The sequence below is a fragment of the Quercus lobata genome, chromosome 10 (assembly GCF_001633185.2).
Source record: "Quercus lobata isolate SW786 chromosome 10, ValleyOak3.0 Primary Assembly, whole genome shotgun sequence".
Classification (NCBI taxonomy): Eukaryota; Viridiplantae; Streptophyta; class Magnoliopsida; order Fagales; family Fagaceae; genus Quercus; species Quercus lobata.
Genome location: NC_044913.1, coordinates 63439450 through 63460339, shown reverse-complemented (window position 1 = coordinate 63460339; position 20890 = coordinate 63439450). Strand labels below are relative to the sequence as shown.

General features: G+C 36.9%; 1 protein-coding gene across 1 annotated transcript; it reads right to left on the bottom strand.

Moving 5' to 3' along the window:
- Window positions 1-2389: 2389 nt before the first annotated feature.
- On the bottom strand, window positions 2390-6067 carry LOC115965196. The gene is made up of 2 exons (XM_031084378.1): window positions 5033-6067; window positions 2390-4828 (listed from the first exon to the last, which is right to left on the bottom strand). The coding sequence occupies exons 1-2, from the start codon at window positions 6065-6067 to the stop codon at window positions 2390-2392; spliced, it is 3474 nt and encodes a 1157-aa protein (XP_030940238.1).
- Window positions 6068-20890: the final 14823 nt, after the last annotated feature.

Genomic DNA, 20890 nt, shown 5'->3' with positions numbered 1-20890 from the left:
GATGCCACACCGACTTTAGATATATAATCTACCATCATCCCGGAAGAAATTGACGTCATCCAAATTTCAGAGACATAATGTGAAACAACACCACTCAGAAGGGAGATGATGTGGTTCTAATTTCAGAGCTATGAAGTGGCACAACCTAGAAAAGAGACGATGCAGCCTAGAGATGAAAGGTACAAGAAGATGCCCCTAGGAGATAAATGATGCAAAGTATACTTCAGAGATGTAGGAGGATGGCCACAGAAAATGAGCAATGCCATGAAGACTTCATTTCAGTCTTCATTTTCTACTGCGTCGATCTTTGATCATCCTATTGAGCAATGCCTTACCAACCGAAAGGACCTTAAAAGCGCATTGATGACTGTCGGAAAACTCTTCAAGTTAGACTGGCCATTCTTCTTCTTTTCATGTGACTGAACTTAGTGACAAGTACTAAGCTGCCTACGTACCCCGGAGAGGGATCAAGTCATCACGTAGTTCAACACATTTTTTTTTTTTTATAATTTCTTTTTTTCTTGATGATTTTTTTTCTTTGATAATTTCTTCTTCTTTTTTTTTTTTTTTTTTTTTTTTTTTTTTTTTTTTTTATAATTTCTTCTTCTTTTTTTTTTTTTTTTTGATGATTTTTTTTTAATTTTTTTTAATGCGTGACTGAACTAGCAAAGGATACTAATTGCCTACGTACTCTTGAGAGGGATCAAGTCATCACGTAGTTCAAAAGATTTTTTTTTTATAATTTTTTTTTTTTTTTTTTTTTTTTTTTTTTTTGCAAAAAGGGGGCACAGTGTGTAATAGTGGGTATCACCACTGATCGAACCCGAGACCTCGGTCTCAAGGGAGAAATGGGTGTCCAACCGCTACGCCACACTCGCAATTGTTGACATGGAGTGGGATTAATTTCTCCTTATTGACACACTTTCAAGCATAGAAGCGTTTGAGGAACTTCCCATTGATGGGGCCGATCCTTGCATCGTCATTGTTGATCAACTTGTGAGCTTGGTTAGTGTTTGCCTCCTGCTTGAGAGTTGGAAGTACATCATAAGCAACGGTCACATGGTTTGACCCGACAACTTCATTGAAGTCTAGATCAATCTTGTTTTTTTTGGCAAAAAAGGAGGGCTCACGTGTGTAATCCTCGCCCCACGCCCCACAGTATTTTATGGGTACCAATTGTGCAATAGTGGGTATCACCACTAATCGAACCCGAGACCTCGGCCTCAAGGGCGACACAGGCGTCCAACCACTACGCCACACTCACAAATGGTGCCACAAGGGGGGATTAATTTTTCTTTATTTGTACGCTTTCAAAGGTAATGGGAAGACATCATGTATCCTTGCAGCGTTATGGTGGGTAGTTTAAGCTCTTACCGAGGAGCAATCCTTGATTTTCAAGCATAGAAGCGTTTAAGGAACTTCCCATTGATGGGGCCGATCCTTACACCATCATTATCAATCAACTTGTAAGCTCCATTGATGTAGACTTCTTGCATAACATAAGGTCCATCCCATTTTGAAGTGAACTTATTGCCTGTACGATGAGTTGTGATGATAGGTCTTCGAACGGCGAGGACTAAGTCACCAACTTGGAATGATCATGGTTTGACTCTTTTATTGAATGCGCTTAAAAGACGAGCTTGATAGCATTCAAGGCGTTGTTGGGCCTCGAGCCTTTTTTCATCAAGTGCCTCTAATTCTTGCAACCTGAGCTTGGCATTTTCTTCTCCAGTCAATCCTTCTTGAATGGCAATCCGTAATGATGGGATTTGGCATTCTAAAGGAAGGACGGCCTCCACTCTGTAGACAAGAGAATATGGCGTTGCTTGAGTAGGCGTTCGAAATGTTGTTCGATATGCCCATAATGCCTCTCCGATTCTTTCATGCCAGTCTCGCTTTGTCTTGGATACCACTTTTTTCAACAAACTGCCAAGTGTTTTGTTAAACGCTTCAGCTAGTCCATTTGCCGGAGCATTGTACATGGAGGAGTTTATTGTTTAAATTCAAACTTCTCGCATAGCTCTGTCATCAGCCTATTGTAGAATGGTTTGCCATTATCAGTTATGATATACCAAGGGACACCATACCGATAGATCAAATGAGTTCGAATGAAATTGACCACCGTTTCTTTCTTCACTTCCCTAAGGGGTACAGCTTCCGCCCATTTCGAGAAGTAGTCAGTTGCGGCCAAGATGTACAAATGGCCACCGGATGACTTTGGTAATGGCCCTATTGCATCAAGTCCCCATGCATCAAAAGGCCAAGAAGCTACAGTTGGGTGTAGAGGTTCTGGCGGTTGGTGGATGAAGTTTGCGTGATACTGATAAGCTTCGCACTTTTTAGCGCATTCCATAGAATCTTGCACCATTGTAGGCCAATAGTAACCCATTCATTTGATCCTATAATGTAACTTAGGACCTGACTGATGTGCGCCGCATATTCCAGAATGAGCCTCCTCTAAGGCTTGTTTAGCCTCCTCCTCTCCTAAGCAACGGAGAAACAATCCATCAAATGAACGGCGGAAAAGTGTGTCTTTATAGTAAATGAATCGAGCAACCCTCCGCCGAATTTCAGTCTTGTGGCGTTTATCATCCGGGAGTCTTCCATGTTGAAGGTAATCAATGATCACTTGTCGCCAATCTTCTTTTTCGACAAGGCATACGGAAATGATTTTGGCTTGCTCTTCTTCTTCTTCTTTAACCACGAGAGGTACCACCCATCTTTGAGAAATAGCGACTTTGGTTGTCTCTTCTTGGGATAATGCTAAGGCAGTAGCTAAATTAGCTAAAGCATCGGCCTGTCTATTCTCCTTCCTCGGTATATGCTCCAATGTGATGGCTTCAAAATTTGCTAGCAACTTCTTCGCATATTTGCAATAGGGGATGAGGTCTTCTTTCTTGACGTCATATTGCTCCAATATTTGGTTGATAACTAATTTGGAGTCTCCCAAGATCTCAAGTTGTGATATGCCCATCTCAATAGCCATCTGTAGACCAATGATCAATGCTTGATATTCGGCTACGTTGTTAAAGCAGAGTTCGCTTAATGAGAACGAGTAAAGAAGTATTTGCCGTTGTGGAGAAACAAACACTACACCTGCCCCCGCTCCTTCTTGACGTGCAGCCCCATTGAAAAACATCACCCATGGTGGCATTACTTCAATGTAAAACACATCTTCATCCGGGAAATCATCAGAGAACTCCCAATCAGACGGAACTGGGTAATCAGCTAAGAAATCTACTAATACTTGTCCTTTGACAGCTTTTTGTGGAACGTATGCAAGGTCATATTGCTGAAGCAAGACTGCCCACCAAGCTATATGACCCGAAATCACTGGCCTGGAGAGGACATATTTAATTGGGTCTGCCTTTGCTATCAAACGGACCATATATGCTTGCATGTAGTGCTCCAGTTTGTCTATGGCAAAGAAAAGAGCGAGGCATATCTTTTCAATAGGAGAATAATTTAATTCAGCCCCATAGAGAGTTCGACTTAGATAATAAAGGGCTCTTTCTTTCCCCTCTTTATTTTCTTGCGCCATAAGAGCACCTAGAGACCTTTCTTGGGCCGCAATATACAGCACCAAAGGCTTTCCTGGGATAGGAGCACCTAAAACTGGAGGAATAAGTAAGTGTCTTTTGATGCATGCAAAAGCATTGCTACAAGCCTCATCCCATTCAAAGTGCACATCCTTTTTCATCAATCTATTGAAAGGTTGACATCGACTAGCCAAATTCGAGATAAATCGTCGTATGTAGGCCAATTTTCCCTGCAAGCCTCTAAGTTCTCGCAGATTCTTGGGCTCTGGCATTTTCTGGATAGCTTCAATTTTGGATTGGTCAATTTCAATACCGCGGTGCCTCACAATGAAACCAAGAAATTTTCCAGATGTTACGCCAAAAGCGCATTTGCGGGGGTTCATCTTAAGCTGATACTTTCTCAGGCGGGTGAACACGGATCGTAGATCTACTAGATGGTCTTCCCTCCTTTTTGTTTTAACCACCAGATCATCGACATAACACTCCACATATTTATGAAGTACATTATCAAAGATCTTCTGCATGGCCCGTTGATAAGTAGCACCAGCATTCTTTAGTCCAAAAGGCATCACTTTGTAACAGTAAATTCCCTTAGGGGTACGAAAAGCTGTAAGCTGCTCATCCTTAGGATTCATTCGAATTTGGTTGTAACCCGAAGATCCATCCATGAAAGATAAAGCTTCATGACCGGTAATGGCATCAACCATGACCTCAGTGATGGGTAATGGAAAATCATCCTTGGGACATGCATTGTTCAAATCATGGAAGTCAATGCACACTCGAATTTGTCCATTCTTCTTCTTGACAGGGACGATGTTAGCGATCCATTCCGAGTACTGCACTTCACGAATGAAGCCTGCTTCAATGAGCTTATTGACCTCAGTTTCTATTTGATGGATAAGCTCTGGCCGAAAGCGTCTTTGAGCTTGTTTGACTGGGCGCATGCCCTTCTTTACGGCCAAATGGTGTAGAGCAATACTCGGATTGAGCCCAGGCATTTCCTTGTAAGTCCAAGCGAACACATCTTTATACTCTACTAGGAGCTTGAGGTATCCTTCTTCTTCTTCAGGGGTGAGAAGTGCACTGATGAAAGTTGGCCGGGGTTCTTCAGCAGTCCCTAAATTGATCTCTTTAAGTTCATCAACTGTAGCTTGTCCTCCATCTTCCAAGGCTGGAGGAGCTTCATGGACCTCTTCATTGGTTGCTTCAGCATCTGACAGTGTACCCTCTTCTATTGTAATATGAAACGAGGATGATACCTCTTCAATTTCCTCATCATGGATATGTGACTGATTTGTATGTACAATTGTTCATCTTTTGACTTTGAGCGATCCTTCAGTGTTGATTTCCAAGGCAAAGTTACGTTTCATGGGTGAAGGAATGCTACTGCAGATCTCATCATTAGCTTTCTTCTTCCCTTAAACGTCAAAGTTTATTGAACTTAGAGAATGACTATCAATAGGCCCTTTCGTTGCCCCCAGTCGATCAAAGACCGATTTACAAGCAAGAGTGTCTCGATTTGGTGTTAAACAAGTTGTATTTAACCTGTTGAACACTGTGATTCGTGATGACGAGGCCTCGATGCAATCAAACACTGAGACACGGGGTGAAGAATGGTCTTTTCTTTGATTGGAACTTTTGCCGACCTCCACTATTATGTATTGGGAACTCGAAGGATCGCTTCTTTTCTTGATCCATATCTGAGCTGGTTGTTCAGGAGTATAACCTAATCCGATCTTTGGGATAGGAATTTCATGCCCTTCAAGCCTCATTTTCCTTTGTGTTTTGCTAAGGCCGTGCATCTTTTCTCCAGTGGCTTCTGGAATTAGCTTCCCTAAGTCCTCTTGTTTTGAGAAATCGTAGCCTGCTTTGGCTAACAGCTTATATGCCTTTGGTTCGAACCATTCTTTCGTCCGTTCATTTGGTAGAATAACATGCTTTATCGGACTCTGCGAAGATCTCACGAATCCTTTTAACGGCTTTGAGGGTAAAGGATTTGTGGGTGAAGTTGAAGGCATAACATGATTTTCTTTCAATATGGCTACATCCTCCATCGTGAGCTTTGCAGGAAGCCTTCCCACGTCTTTTGTAGATTGAAGGCATTCCGTGAATGGTGATTGTCCATTTTTGTGGTGTGATAATGGTATATATCGGAGGAATGGTTCTGGACCTTTCTTCGAGGAAGAAATGTCCTTTTTGGCGATGAATTTAACGTGCTCCTCTTCACCCTGTTTACCTTTTATAGATGGGATCTCAACTGGAAGAACCTCACTAGAAATGTCTTCTTTTGCATAAAATTTTGCATCAGCAAAATGAGCTTCGGTTTCTGCAAAAGGCTTTAAATCGGCATCAACCTTTTTTATTCCATTTTGAAAGAACTTGAAGCATTGATGCAAGGTCGACGGCACTATTCCATTTTCATGGATCCAAGGACGTCCTAACAACATATTGTAGGTCGTCTTAGCGTCAATGACGTGGAACAAGACATTACTTTTCAACTCTCCAATGATCAATTCTAGGTGGATCATGCAGATTGCACGTTGTCCTCTTTGGTTAAAACCTTGGATGACCAAACGGCTGTGTGATATTCTTCCATGGTAAAACCCAGTTGTTTCACGGTCATTTTTGGAAGTATGTTAACGGCTGAACCTCCGTCAACAAGGATACACTCGATCCTTTGCTCACGAGCATAACCAGAGACATAGAGTGGGCGATTGTGGGGCTTAGAACCTAACAATAGATCCTCATCAGTGAAGGTTAAGTCTGGAGAGCATGCGTAACATCCCTGTGTTTGTTGAAGCATATTGGTATGAGGGGCGTATATCTCTGGTTTTTCAAGAGCTTGGGTGAGCACTTCTTTTGGTGATGTGGAGGATTGCAAGGGTTTAACTTCATCGACCTAAGATTGGAGTTCCTCCAAAGATGACGAGGTCTCTTTTGGATCACCATGGTCAACGTCCTCCTTTTCGTCCTGAATTTCGCAACGAGAGACTGTGTGGACGGCCTTGGCTGAGTCATTTTGAAAGAATTTTCTGGGGAAGAATTCTTCCAAGGTGATGAGCCTTCGGGATTTTCGGGTTTGTGCTGAATCTTCATACACTTTTGTTCCTAGTCTCCCTTGCCTCTTATAACTCATTCTTTTTGACCAAGGCTGAATCTAGTTTTGTGCTCTTTTAGGCTCTTGGGTGATCAAATGAAGAGGGAATGCTCGTTTCTTCTTCCATCTCTTGCGAACAACCATCGTCCAACCTTCTTCCTCATCTGTCATTGACCTTTTATCCTCACGTGACTTATAATGAGGTGCTTTTTGTGAGAGCTGAACTTGAACTGGTCCCAGAGAACCAAACTGGATGAGCGTGGTATTTGCCCCTTGCTTAGTAGTCGGAGATAGGGAACTAGGTAACCCACAAGAAAATGTGACAAGGTTTGATTGAGCAACATCATTAAAATCCAAGTCGATTTTCCTTTCCTTGGCTAGTTTCATGATGAGTTCTTTAAGAACAAAGCATTTTTGGATTGGATGACTTATGATGCGATGATACTTACAATAGTTTGGGTCATCAACTTTCCTCATCTCTTCCGGTCGTTTGCATTCTGGCAATTCAATTAATTTCAACTTGAGCAATTGTTCTAGCATTTCAGGCATATCGGCGTCTAGGAAAGGATAGACTTTTTGTTCCCATTCCTTAAGTGATGAGCGACGCGTCTCACGCTGTTGACCTCCTTCGGGCCTCTTTTCATTGGCCTTCACAGTTTTTGTTGAAATTTTGACTGGGGCAGGATTGACATTCATTGAGTCTTTGATATTACTTTTCGCATTCCTATCATTTTTCCTTATTTCCCGTCTTTCTTTCCTTTACTCAGGTGCGGGAGGTTTCGTATTTCCATGGTTGGAAATACTTAATTCCATGTCATGCGCACGAGTTGCCAACTCTTCAAATGTTCGGGGCTTTACTCCTTGAAGGATGTAAAGAAGTCCCCAATGCATGCCTTGGATGCACATTTCTATAGCAGATATTTCAGTAAGTCTATCCTTGCAATCTAGACTCAAAGAACGCCATCGATTGATATAATCAACGACGGGCTCATCCTTCCACTGTTTAGTATTGGTAAGCTCCATCATGCTTACCGTGCGTCGTGTGCTGTAAAATCGATTGAGAAATTCCCTTTCAAGTTATTCCCAGCTATCGATTGACTCGGGCTCTAAGTCTGTATACCAATCAAAAGCATTCCCCTTTAGTGAACGGACAAACTGCTTTACAAAAAGGCCTCCTTGAGTCCCTGCGAAATCGCAAGTTTCTACAAAGTGAGCAATGTGTTGCTTAGGGTTGCCTTTGCCATCAAATTGCAAGAACTTGGGAGGTTGATACCCATTTGGCATTCTCATGTTATCAATGCGCTTTGTATAGGGTTTGGAATATATGAGAGAACTTGTAGAAGAACCTCCATATTGTGCCCGAATGGTATTTGTAATCATGTCCTGCAGTTGTTGAACAAATATCGAGGCCATTGAGGTGGAATGTCCGTGTTGAGAAGTGCCTTCACCTTCTTTTCCTTTATCACCCTTGGCGTTTTCTCCTTTGAAGGTAAAGCCAGGTGGGTGCTCAGGGCCAAGACTTGATTCACCTGAATCTTGTACCTCCAGCTTGTTCATTAGGGTTGCAATTTTGACATCCTTTTCTTCAAGTGCCTTTGTGAGAAGGATGACCATTTGTTCCATTTCAGCCATCTTTTCTTCCATGGTAGAGGTTAGTCATCATTGCTGGCATGACCTCTATAGATGACGGAGAAAATGATGAAACAGGATGAGTCAGAGGTGCTTCACTCCTTAAGTTTCTCATCACGGGTGAAGAGTTGATAGAAAAGGTCTTTGTTGGGGATGATTCATTACTGGTCTCCAAATCTTTCAAGGCAGATGAATCTTTAGCAGTAGCTTTCCTATTTGCAAGGAAGTCCAAAGAGATGACAGCAAGAGGTTGGTTTTCTTAGGTTGGTTGAGGTTGGAGTCGATCAAGAACTTTGGATCGACTGCGAGTGATTGGGCCGACATACTCATCAGCACTGGAATCATCAACCACTGATTTTCGGACATTCTTGCTAAAGGCCATTGAAGCTAGTAGCATAATGATATCAAATTTCTTTTCTTTTGGAGGAGAAAGAGATGAGAGGCAGAGTGGTCCCACCGGCCGTGCCAGAATTTGTAAGCGACTAAATTTCTAGTTTGAAATAAATCAAACAAGTAAAATAGTTTCACAAATGCGAATTTGTATTGATGATTGTGTGGTACAATTCTCTAGAATTACAAAAGAGTGATCCTCTGATTCGATCTCCTTGCAAAACTTATTGATTAGATTTATGGTAATGTGGATTTGACTTGAACACAAAATATCCTTCAATTTGGTTGAGGGACGAATCGAAGATTACTGAAACGGAATTACAATGAATCTCTGGCTATGAGCTTGTTTAGAAACCCTTTGTTCTACGCGTTCTTCGTTTTCTTCGTGCGTTCTTCGGAGCTTTAGAGGCTTGAATACGTTGAGTTTCAATGATTTGTGATTTATTGATGTTTTCGGACACTTTTGGCTTGATTCCCGCGAACTTTAGGATCTAGGCAGATGATCTGGATGATTCTGCTTCGAATGTTCTCCGATTTTGGGGTTGAAGTTCTTGAAGTTCTTGAAGGCTTTGAGACTTGATCTTCGCAGAGCTTTTTCACTTCTGGATTCTGGTCCTCCTAAATGTCTCAGGAAGGCTTCTATTTATAGGAGTTTTGGGGTGGGTGAGCGACACGTGGCGGAACTTGATTGGTGACACATGTCACAGTCTGATTGGTCCGCTTTTGTCATCGCTTACACGTGCTGGACTGCTTGAGTCATCGCTTGCACGTGCGAGGCTGCTTGAGTCATCGCTTACACGTGCGAGATTGCTTGAGTCATCGCTTACACATGCGAGGTTGCTTGAGTCATTGATTACACGTGCACTGATGCGTGATTGGTTCTTGCATGACAGTTGGCAAATTTCTGTCGGCTTCTGAATAGTGATAGCAAAACCTAGCAGCAATACATGGTGCTCTGTAATTGGCTGTATTTTGTGGACTTGATAATGTGACATGTCAGCTTGTGATAGGTCGGGAATTTTCCCTCTCTACAACCTCATGAACTTCTTCTCCTTCTTTTACTTCTAGCAAGTTCCTTCTCCCCCACCTTTTCTTTATCTTTGTTTTAATCGGCTGTGAATCTTAATGCAAAATTTTGAAACTTGTGGTCAATGATGGGAAGTGAGAAAGACAAGTCTTCAAGTTCACCTTTTACCCATCCAAATGGTCATGTCACTCACATGGCCTATAGATGGTGTATTTTTTATTCCCTTTAACTGTGTTATAGTACTACTCTTTAACTCAAAAAAAAAAAAAAAAAAGTACAATAGTATATATATACTGGTTATCAAAAATATATATATTATAATAAACCATATATTCTGTACATTAGTTAAATAGTATCACATATTTGTCAACAATGATCGTTATTGGCTCATTGCTGCTAAGAGATTTTGGGAAAAAACCTTTACCATTGTTGGTAGAAGTATAGATTCTTTGATGAGGTTGATAAAAAAAAATTAAAATAAAAAACTTGACAACATTGAATACTCACTTTTTTGAAACTATATGGATGACTTAATAACAACCCGAAAGGAGCAGTATAATTAGTTAGGGACCTTTGCCTCATGAAGTGGAGGTCACTACTGTTCCTCTTCCTTGGGGCCAAAACTTGTTTATCTTAAAAAAAAAATAGATGACTTAATGACAATATTTTCTACCTCCACTTTCAAGTTTCAACTCTTTGTGAATGACTTTGATGAGCTCTACTTATTTCATGATTTTAAATTTACTTTAATACTTTTTTGATACCCTTGAGTTATACCAATTAGCTCTACTTATTTTTTTTTTAGTAATTATTTTAATATAATTATTTTCCTAATCATTTTAATATCTTCCTTTTGACGGGTTTTTTTTTTCAATTTTAAATTATATAAATTTCTCTCCATGATTCCAAAAACGACAACATCATTATTGTTATTATTATTAATGTAATTGTTAGGCTTAATTACATATTTTCAATAATAATTAAAAAAAAAACACTGATTAAAGAAAAAATGACAAAATAATCTTAACAAAATAGTTGAGTCCTTTTTTGGAATTTATACTCTAAACAGCCATTTTTAAAACAACTTATCCAAATGCTTAATGTAGCTTTAGAAATAAAAAACGCATATTTTCACATTTTTACCAAACGCTTATATGTGGTTTTTAAAATAATGTTTTCAAAACGCACATTTTAAAAAACACTCATTTTTAAAACTCACCTTTATGAACAACCTATCCAAACGGACCCTATGACACATATCATTTCTTCTTAAATAGAAAATGATTATAATCATTATTCATCTATCACTATTTTTTCATTTCAAGGAGCTGTTAATTCTGTATTAATGTAAAAATTGTCTTTTGACAGAAAATTATTAGGTACTCTCGGAATACAATAAATGCGTAATCCCCCCTTTCACATGCATGAATGGTGGGTTCCACCATAAATTTAATTAGTGAGACCTGTCATTCATGTAAAAGGAAGGAGTACGCATTTATAGTATTCCGAGAGTACACAATAATTTCCCTCTTTCGACAGATTTTCTCTTTTGTGTCCCATTACTACTCAATTCAATGAGCATAAAATGCTCAGGCGGTTTATAACTTTATGGCCATACATTTCTGTCCTTTGGTCTAACGTTTTAATATGTGGATCTTATCTTTTTACAGCTCATGTAATTAAGTTCTAAAATTTATTTCGATATCAGGTATCAAATGAAAAGGTTGTCCGTGAACTTTTTATATAACTGGTGTAAGTAATGGGATGAGATACGGATTTTTCGATCTCTAAGCCATTTACATAGTTTACACTTCGACAATCAACTTTCAGCTTTTATAAACGTGTGATCATTTCTTCTTCTTCAATCATTTCCTTAGTAATTTAATATTATACCAAAATGTTTTCTTTGCTATATGTAAACCAACAACCCCAATCTGGTGTGGTGCCATTGCAAATGATGCCTTCAAGTGCGAGAAAGCAACAATGTTTGGTGACTTCAAAGGTGACAATAACAACTTGGAGAAGGATGCCCCAAGTGTTGAAGAGAGCCTTGCCATAGGTAGGATGCCGACATCAAGGGTGATGAGATTTTTTTTATATTAAAATATTCTTTCTTTACGTAGATTTCAAGCTTGATGAGAGCTATACACTGAGTAGGTTCTTCATTCCCACTGGCAATGGTTTCCAAAAAAAGAGAGTAAAATCTCTAATTTGTATAATACATCTATTATATTTTGTTGGTAGTATTCAAATTGGAACCATGTTTGACATTAGCATTAATTTATGTCTTTTTTTTTCCTTTTTTTTTTTGTATTTTATTTGTTACCATAAGTTGAACAATTTTTTTTTTTTGGTATTGCAATAAGAAATTAGAAATATAAGAAACAAAAAATTTATTTTTCGGCATATGTTTTTTCATATTTTAGGGCACTCTTTTCTGTGATATGTCCAAGTGTAATATCTAATGTGGGTACTTAACCTCTTGTTCGACCCATTTGTGGGAAGCCTTTGGTTTTGTATCCCAATATAATAACTGATAGTACACTACTCCTTCGCTTCACATCTTATAAGGCAGAAAGTGAGGGAAGATTCTTTCAATGTGGGATACAAAACCAGAGGCTTCCCACAAATGGGTCAAACCTGAGGTCGAACCAGAGGTTAAGGACCCACATCTAATATTACACTTTATCTTCCTAATCTCATTGGTGTATTTTTAAAGATTTTTAAGGAAAAAAAAATCAATTTTGTATTTAAAATCATTTATTTATCTATTTATTATTCACATATTGGATTAGACTATGACAATATTTACACAATACTTCTTCTTTTTGTCAAAAAATTTTCTCTACTTTTTCCTCCGTTGGAATTGTAGTCTTGGTTTATTGATTTATTTTTACATTATTATTTATTTAATTTAATATTATTAACAAAAGAAATTTTAAAATCATTACATATAAAGCTACAACCAGCACTTTTGCTTAGATTAAACCACCTATTTCTATTGTGTAACTTAAAAACCTTATTAAAAATTTTAAATTTGATTGTGCATTTGATATTTGGCTTGATTACATCACATTTGATATGTTTTACATATTGGGAAGGAGTTTGATTATGATGTGAGTTTTATTTTTCCCTTTATCTTTTATTTTAAATTGTAGTTTTGTTGAGTTTTATTAATTTTTTAGATATATTTTTTGCTGTTTTTGGTGTGTAGGGTAGAAGAAATTAGGTTTGAGAATTTTCATTTTAAACCTAAAAGAATAATTTCTAAATTTTATGTACTTTTTAATGATATAAAAAAATGTTATAAATAAGTTTTATAAAAAAAAGAATATTTTTGCTAACTTACCTTTTGAATTTCTGAGAAAAATTGTATTTTTTTCATTTTGATACAACAAAAATTATATATTATATTTGTGATTTTTCCTATATCAAATGAAAATATGATTATAAAATATGTTATTCTTAATTAAATTAATCCAATTTATAAAAATAAATAAATAAATAAAATTAAAAAAAAAAAAAAAAAAAAAAAAACCTTAATGAGACCACCCTAAAAGGATTATCATGCGTGGTGCCACGACTAGTTCTAATAATTAAGTATCCCATGCATTCTATCCAGTGAAGGAAGGTTTGTATGTTTATTTAATCATGAAGCATCGTAATAGTTAATTTGTACTTTTCTTAATTGACCAGTGACCAGTTCTCTGGTTGATCTTAACTAAAATAACCCGTGTTCATTTGGGGCAAATAATCCAAATGAACACGCATGTTCATTTTTGATACCTCCACTCTTCACCTCCCCCCTGCGCACGTATCTAGCCCAATATCTGAGACAATTCATGTTAGCCCATTAATCACCACAATTAAAAAGAATAAAATAGTCTCTCTCCTTTTCAATGTGGGATTAAACATTTTCACAACTCTTCATCTTCCATATTCACTCCCACATCTTTACATTTATGTTATAACATTTACTCATTTTAATTATTTAATATTAAAATGTTTCAACAATGCCCCACTCATTTTAATATTAAATTTTAGTTAAAGAGAGATTACCAGGCAAAGATGGGTCACTATGCATCATGAAGGTGTGCTCTGCATTGAACCTTCACTTAGTAAAATAGCGATCTCAACTCCAGAGTCGTAGTGGTCTCCGACTTGAACTAGGACTACTTTAGGGAAATTAAGCATCACTGCTTACACATAACAACCCAGGTGTTGACATGAGCTTTTATAGCTAGCACTTTATGGCCATGTGCTGATCCCAGTTTCATGAGTGTATTTGAGATTAAGTCCAAATCTCATAGGGAGTGGCCCCACCCCCATACTCACATAGGTGAAATTTGTTAAGGGTGCTCCTGTAATTCTGACACCCCACTCATACGAGTTACAAATTTCATTAAGAGTTTTTTACTCTACCTCTCCACATTACAGGATAAATACACTTACATCATAGGGATGAACAATTAAAAAATTATTTACAGAATAAATAATTTAAAAAAAAAGAAATAGTGCATTTCTTACGACCATCATATGATTCGTTTTTCCCATTGAACCCAATTCTCAAGATCTCTGGTCCTTGGGTTGGGTATCCTCATACATGGCTCATGATTCTATGGACTTTAGTCCCATCCCCCTCGATGTATTCCAGACTCTATCTTTTGCCAAGGCCTTGGTAAATGGATCTGCAAGATTATCATTAGATTTAATATAATCCACAGTTATGATGCCACTACTCAAATAAGATCGCACGGTACTGTGCTTTCTTCTTATAGGTCTGGATTTACCATTGTAGTAACGGTTTTTAACTCTACCAATTGCGGCAGTGCTATCACAATGAATTAATATAGGTGGAATTGGCTTTTCCCAAAGTGGAATTTCATATAACAAATCTCTAAGCCAATTTGCCTCTTCACTAGCTGAAGCTAATGCTATTAATTCAGCTTCCATTGTTGAATTAGCAATCATCGTTTAACAAATAGCACCACTACCTAAAGTAAAAATATAACCAGTGGTAGAGAGAGAATCACCTGACAAAGTATTCCAATCAGCATCACTAAAAGCTTCAATCACAGCAGGGTACTTTTTATAAAATAAGCCATAGTTTTTGGTACCAATTAAATATCTCATAACTCGCTCAATAGCTAGCCAATGATCTTTACTAGGTTTGCTAGTAAATCTGCTAAGCACTCCTACTACATATGCAATGTCAGGTCTAGTACAATCAGTAGCATAACGCAAACTACCAATGATACTAGCATAATCCTTTTGATTAAAAATCTCATCATCATTATTCACAGGAAATAAATGAACACTAGAATCAAAAGGAGTAGCTACACTTTTGTGATCATGAAAATTATATTTTCTCAACGTAATGTGATTGATCAAGATATATTCCATCACATGTTTTTGTAATTTTCATGCCCAAAATAAAATTAGCCTCACCAAGATCTTTCATATCAAAATGGCTTTTAAGCATATTTTTTGTTTCATTTATAACATGCATATTTGAGCCAAAAATCAACATATCATCCACACAGAGGCTAATAATAACATGTAAATTATTCCATGATTTAGAATAAATACATTTATCACATTCATTTGATTTATAACCATTCTCAATCATGCAGGAATCAAACTTTTCATGCCACTGCTTAGGTGCTTGTTTTAAGCCATATAGGGATTTAGTTAGCTTACATACCTTGCTTTCTTGTCCAGGCTCTACAAAGCCTTCGGGTTGGTCCATATAAATCTCTTCCTCTAGGTCCCCATTTAGAAAAGTAGTTTTTACATCCATTTGATGAATTTTCAAATCAAAAATTGCAGCAATGGCAATTAACAATCTAATAGATGTAATTCTTGTTACCGAAGAAAATGTATTAAAGAAATCAAGATCAGCTTTTTGTTTAAAGCCTTTTGCAACGAGACTAGCTTTAAACTTATCTATTGACCCATCCGATTTCAACTTTTTCCTAAGGACCCATTTACAACCTATGGTCTTACAACCCGGTGGAAGATCTACTAATTTCCAAGTTCTATTAGAAATTAGAGATTCCATCTCATCATTTACAGCCTCTTTCCAAAATATAGCATCAGGTGATGTTAAAGCCTCTTTTAAATTTTGGGGATTTTCCTCAATGTTAAAAACATAATAATCAGGACCAAAATCCTTTTCAACTCTAGCTCTTTTACTCCTTCTAGGTTCCATTTCAAAATTTTCTTGATTTTGTAAATGTGAAGTAGAAGAACTAGGTTGTGACAAAATATTTTCTTCACCCCCACTATTTTTCAATTTAAAAGGAAATTTTTCTTCATGAAAAATTGCATCACCAGATTCCAAAATTATTTTGTTTTCAAGATAAAAAAATCTATAGGCTGCACTATTAATCGCATAGCCAAGAAAAGCACAGGTTGTAGCTCTTATACCTAATTTAGGCATTTTAGGGTCAGTAAGCCTTACATAAGCAAGACAACCCCATACTCTCAAATATCACAAATTTGGCTTATGTCCTTTCCACATCTCAAAAGGTGTGGTGTGTGACTTTTTATGTGGCACCCTATTCAAAACATGACATGCAGTTAAAATAACTTCACCCCAAAAATGTAAAGGTGCACCAGATTCAATTAACATGGCATTTGTTAACTCAATTAAAGTTCTATTTTTTCTTTCAGCCACACCATTAGAAGCAGGTGAATATGGTGCAGTAGTTTCATGGATAATTCCCAAAGATTGAGCAAATGAGTTGAATGCACTTGATTCATACTCACGGCCTCTATCACTTCTTATTCTTTTTATTTTTCTACCGAATTGATTTTCAACTTCTTTTAAAAAATCTTGAAATTTTTCAAAAGCATCACTTTTATTTTTCAACAAATAAATAGTTGTATATTTTGAGAAATCATCAATAAAAGTGATAATATATCTATTTCCTCCACGAGTTAAAATTCCCTTAAATTCACATAAATCGGAATGAATTAACTCAAGCAATTCGGTATTTCTTACAACATTTTTATGAGGCCTTTTTGTAATCTTAGCTTGACTATAAGTTTCACATTTTTTAAAATCTTTTGACAGTCTTGGAATTAATCCTAAACTACTCATGATTCCCACATATCTACTATTTATATAACACAAACGAGCATGCCAAAAACTAATAGAAGAAAGCATATAAACTGAACTGGTAGATGCTTTATTATTCTGAACATAAACATTCCATCACAAGCATAACCCTTGCCCACAAATAATCCCTTTTTTGTAATTACATAATTATCAGATTCCATAGTTTGCTTGAAGCCAGCCTTGTTAAGCAAAAAACTTGACATCAAATTCTTCCTCATGGACGGAGTGTAAAGTACATCTTTCAATGTTAGCACACGTCCAGAAGTGAATTTCAATTCAACCTCACCACTCCCAAGAACCTTGGTTTTACTAGAGTCACCAAGCATAACAGTTTTTTCTTCTTCAAAAGGAGTGTACAATTTGAACCAATTTTTGTCATAGCAGACGTGCCTATTAGCACTAGAATCTACCCACCACCCTTCAACATATTGCACCATATTGATGTCTGTAATCATAGCCACTAAAGGCTCTTCGGTTATGTTAGCCTGCGGGACAGATTCACGTTTCCGAAATTTGCAAAATCGAGCAATATGCCCACTCTTGCCACAGACAAAACAGGATCTATTAAATTGATCTTGTGAAGGGGGTCCTTGGTTCTTATTGTAATTTTTATTTGGGTTTCCCCTTTCTTGAGGTCTATTATTATTTTTAAAGGCTCTTTTTTTAGGCTTCAATTGAACATTTCTAGGAAAATGATTTTTGATGGTGGAACATGTCCTCTAGCCTCCTCCTCCACATGGATGTGTGTGATCAAAGTCTCCAAGGATGTCTCCTTTTGTTTGTGCTGCAAAGTCTTTTGGAACTCCCTCCAAGATTGTGGTAGTTTATCAATTATGCCAGCTACCACCAAATTGTCTCCAATCTTTATGCCTTCAGATCTCAATTCTGCCACAATCATTTGGAAGTCTTGTGCTTGATCCACTACCGATTTTCCATCTACCATTTGGTAACGGAAAAATCTACTAGCAGCATACTTCTTTGCACCTGCCTCCTCGGTATCATACTTGTTTTGTAAAGCTTTCCAAATTTTATTAGCAGAATTGTAAGTTGAATCATAATAATCATAGAAATGATCGGCAAGACAATTCAATAGATAAGAGCGACAATTATATTCATCTTTTGTATACTTATCTATTTTTTCTTGATGGAGAATATATTCTTCCTCACTCATCTCATCGGTAGGAACTTTTGACGGATTCTTGTTAGTGAGGATGTAGGAGACTTTGAGAAGACTCAAGTAGAAGAGGACCTTTCCTTTCCACCTCTTGAAATGGGCTCCCTTAAAGCAAAAGGGCTTGTTGAGATCTCCAACAGGCTCATTTGGTTTCTCTTGTGTAGGCTCCATGTGTTTGAATCTCCTTAAAATTGTTGGTGCAAACACAATAATAATTGAAATAACACACAAAGAGAAACTGAATAATACTTTTGAATATTATTGATGTAAAGAAAGGAAATACACAACACTATTTAGACTGAGGCGCGGCACTCGCTCTCTTTAAGGAGATTCAAGCCCTTGGTTGGCTAATTCTTGTAACCGGTGCAGACCTTCTTTGACTTGTCTCCCCCAGGATACAACAGCCCAACAAGTATCGTATGGCTAGAACAACCTCTGCACAAAGTGTTCAAGCCCAAAGCTCCACCAAAAGAACACCCTTCCTTGCCAATAATCTCTCTATTTTTTTAGTGTGTATTGTAAATTGTAGTAACATGGATTGGGTCTGAATGAGTCTATTTATAGGCTCAATGGTCCTTACGAAATTACTACCCAATTTATTCTGATTAATTAGGTCCAATTATTCTGATGTAGTGAGTGTTACAAGATTAATTGTTGGATATTAATCTGAAGGGCTGGAGTTACACAATTAATGGTGAGATAAGGAGTTTCTGAAGAATGAATAGGCCCAAACGGATAGTCCATTAAGTGGGTTAATGGCTCTTTATTGTCCATAATAAAAATGGAGTATTAATTCGGGCTATTTACTCACCAACGGATATGGTAATTATTCTGAATGGGCTGTCAAGTAGGAGGATCCAAGGGGCTGATTCATTTCCATTTTTGATACCTCCACTCTTCACCTCCCCCCTGCGCACATATCTAGCCCAATATCTGAGACAATTCATGTTAGCCCATTAATCACCACAATTAAAAAGAATAAAATAGTCTATCCTTTTCATTGTGGGATTAAACATTTTCACAACTCTTCATCTTCCATATTCACTCCCACATCTTTACATTTATGTTATAACATTTACTCATTTTAATTATTTAATATTAAAATTTTTCAACAGTTACTATATACCAAAGAGCTGACACTGAATCCTGGACTCGGTCAATCCATCTTTATTGCCAGGTTTTCCTACCTGCTTTGTCTTTAAGAGGTCAGTAATTTCAAAAGGTTTGTTGGAGCTTCAAAAGGGTAGACGATCCTCAATATGTACATGTAAATTCCTCTATTTGTAATTGTTTTCTTTAAGTCCTTTTGGTTTGCACTTTTTTTGAAGTCATTGAATGCAAGGTGGACAAAATTGGACCGAATAGGACCAGTATCAATTAAATAGGACCAAAGTAGACAGAATGGACCAAATAGGACTAATGTGGACAAAATAGAACCAAAGTGGACAGAATGGACCAAATAATACTGAAGTGGATTGAATGGCTCTAATAGGATTGAAGTGGACCAAAATAGACAGTTTGGACTAAAGAGGACCAATATGGACCGAATAGGACTGAAGTGAATACATAGGACCAATAAAGACCGAATAGGACCAAAATGGAACGAACAGAACCAAAGTCGATCGAATAGGACCAAAGTGGACTGAATAAAACTGAAATGAATACATTAGGACCATTGTAGAGTGAATAGGACCAAAGTAGACCAAACAAGACCAAAGTGGACCAAATAGTATTTTTTGAATATTTATCATTTTTATTTCATTTTTAGGACTCATATTTCTAATTTCTAATGTACCTTCTTTTTATTCTTTTTTTGTATGTTTTAAGTCAGAACTAATGATTTTGTCCCAATTTTTTTTTTAAAAAAAATCATGCTTTTTAACCCAAAAATTAATGTAAAAAAAAAAAATGAATTTTTGAGTTAAACTTGAAAAGTCAACCTACAAAAGGAATCAATTAAAGGCCCAATTAGTCCAAAATGGACCAAAGGGGACTGAAATTGACCGAGTGGACCAAGTGTACCAAATAGAACCAAATAAAATCAAAGTAGATCTAATAGGACTGAATAGATATTGTTTAATTTTTAGGAAGAAAAAATTATTTTCAACAATTTTAGAGAAAAATTATACATTATATTACAATTACAAAATAATTATTTACTTCCCCCCATCTTGTGGGTATGCGACCAATTTTATTATAATAGCTTTATAATACCTATTTAATTTGTATTAAGTGTTAATATAACCTGAAAAATATTGTTTAGTTATTGTTTACTTAAAACAACTACATTATTCATTTATTTCTAGAAACAAATAAATACTTAAAATTAAATTTATAGATTTTTGAAATTGTTATAAATCAAAATCTTGCAAATCACACGGTGACATACTAGCATATAAATATCAATGACATAATACTAACTTTTGTAATTTATTTGATGTTCTCCACAAAAAAAATTTTCCCCCTTTTTTTGGTAACCAAACAATGGTTAGAAACTGATAGTGGCACCCCCTAACCACCCTCAGACAAGACCTCATTTTTGTAAAGTATAAGGGACAACATCGCTTCACTATTACATAGGCCTGTATCTGAGAGACTGGGGATCTTCATAGGCCTACTTCAATTTCAAACGAAAGCCCAACAAACCAAATCATGTGCTAGCAATTTTCTCACAAGGGATGTTCAAACTTCAAAGAAACAAAGTCACAGTTTTTTTTTTTTTTTTTTTTTTTACTTGTTTTGATAACAACAACATTTGTTATGGCAAGATTTGTTGTAATGACAATGCCCCAACTATCACTACAAAAAAAAGGTTCTATGGCCGCGTTTTTAAAACGCGGCTATATGTAAAAAAAAACGTGGCTATAGCCTATAGCCGCGTTTTTTTAGGCCACGCTTTCTAGTGTGGCCT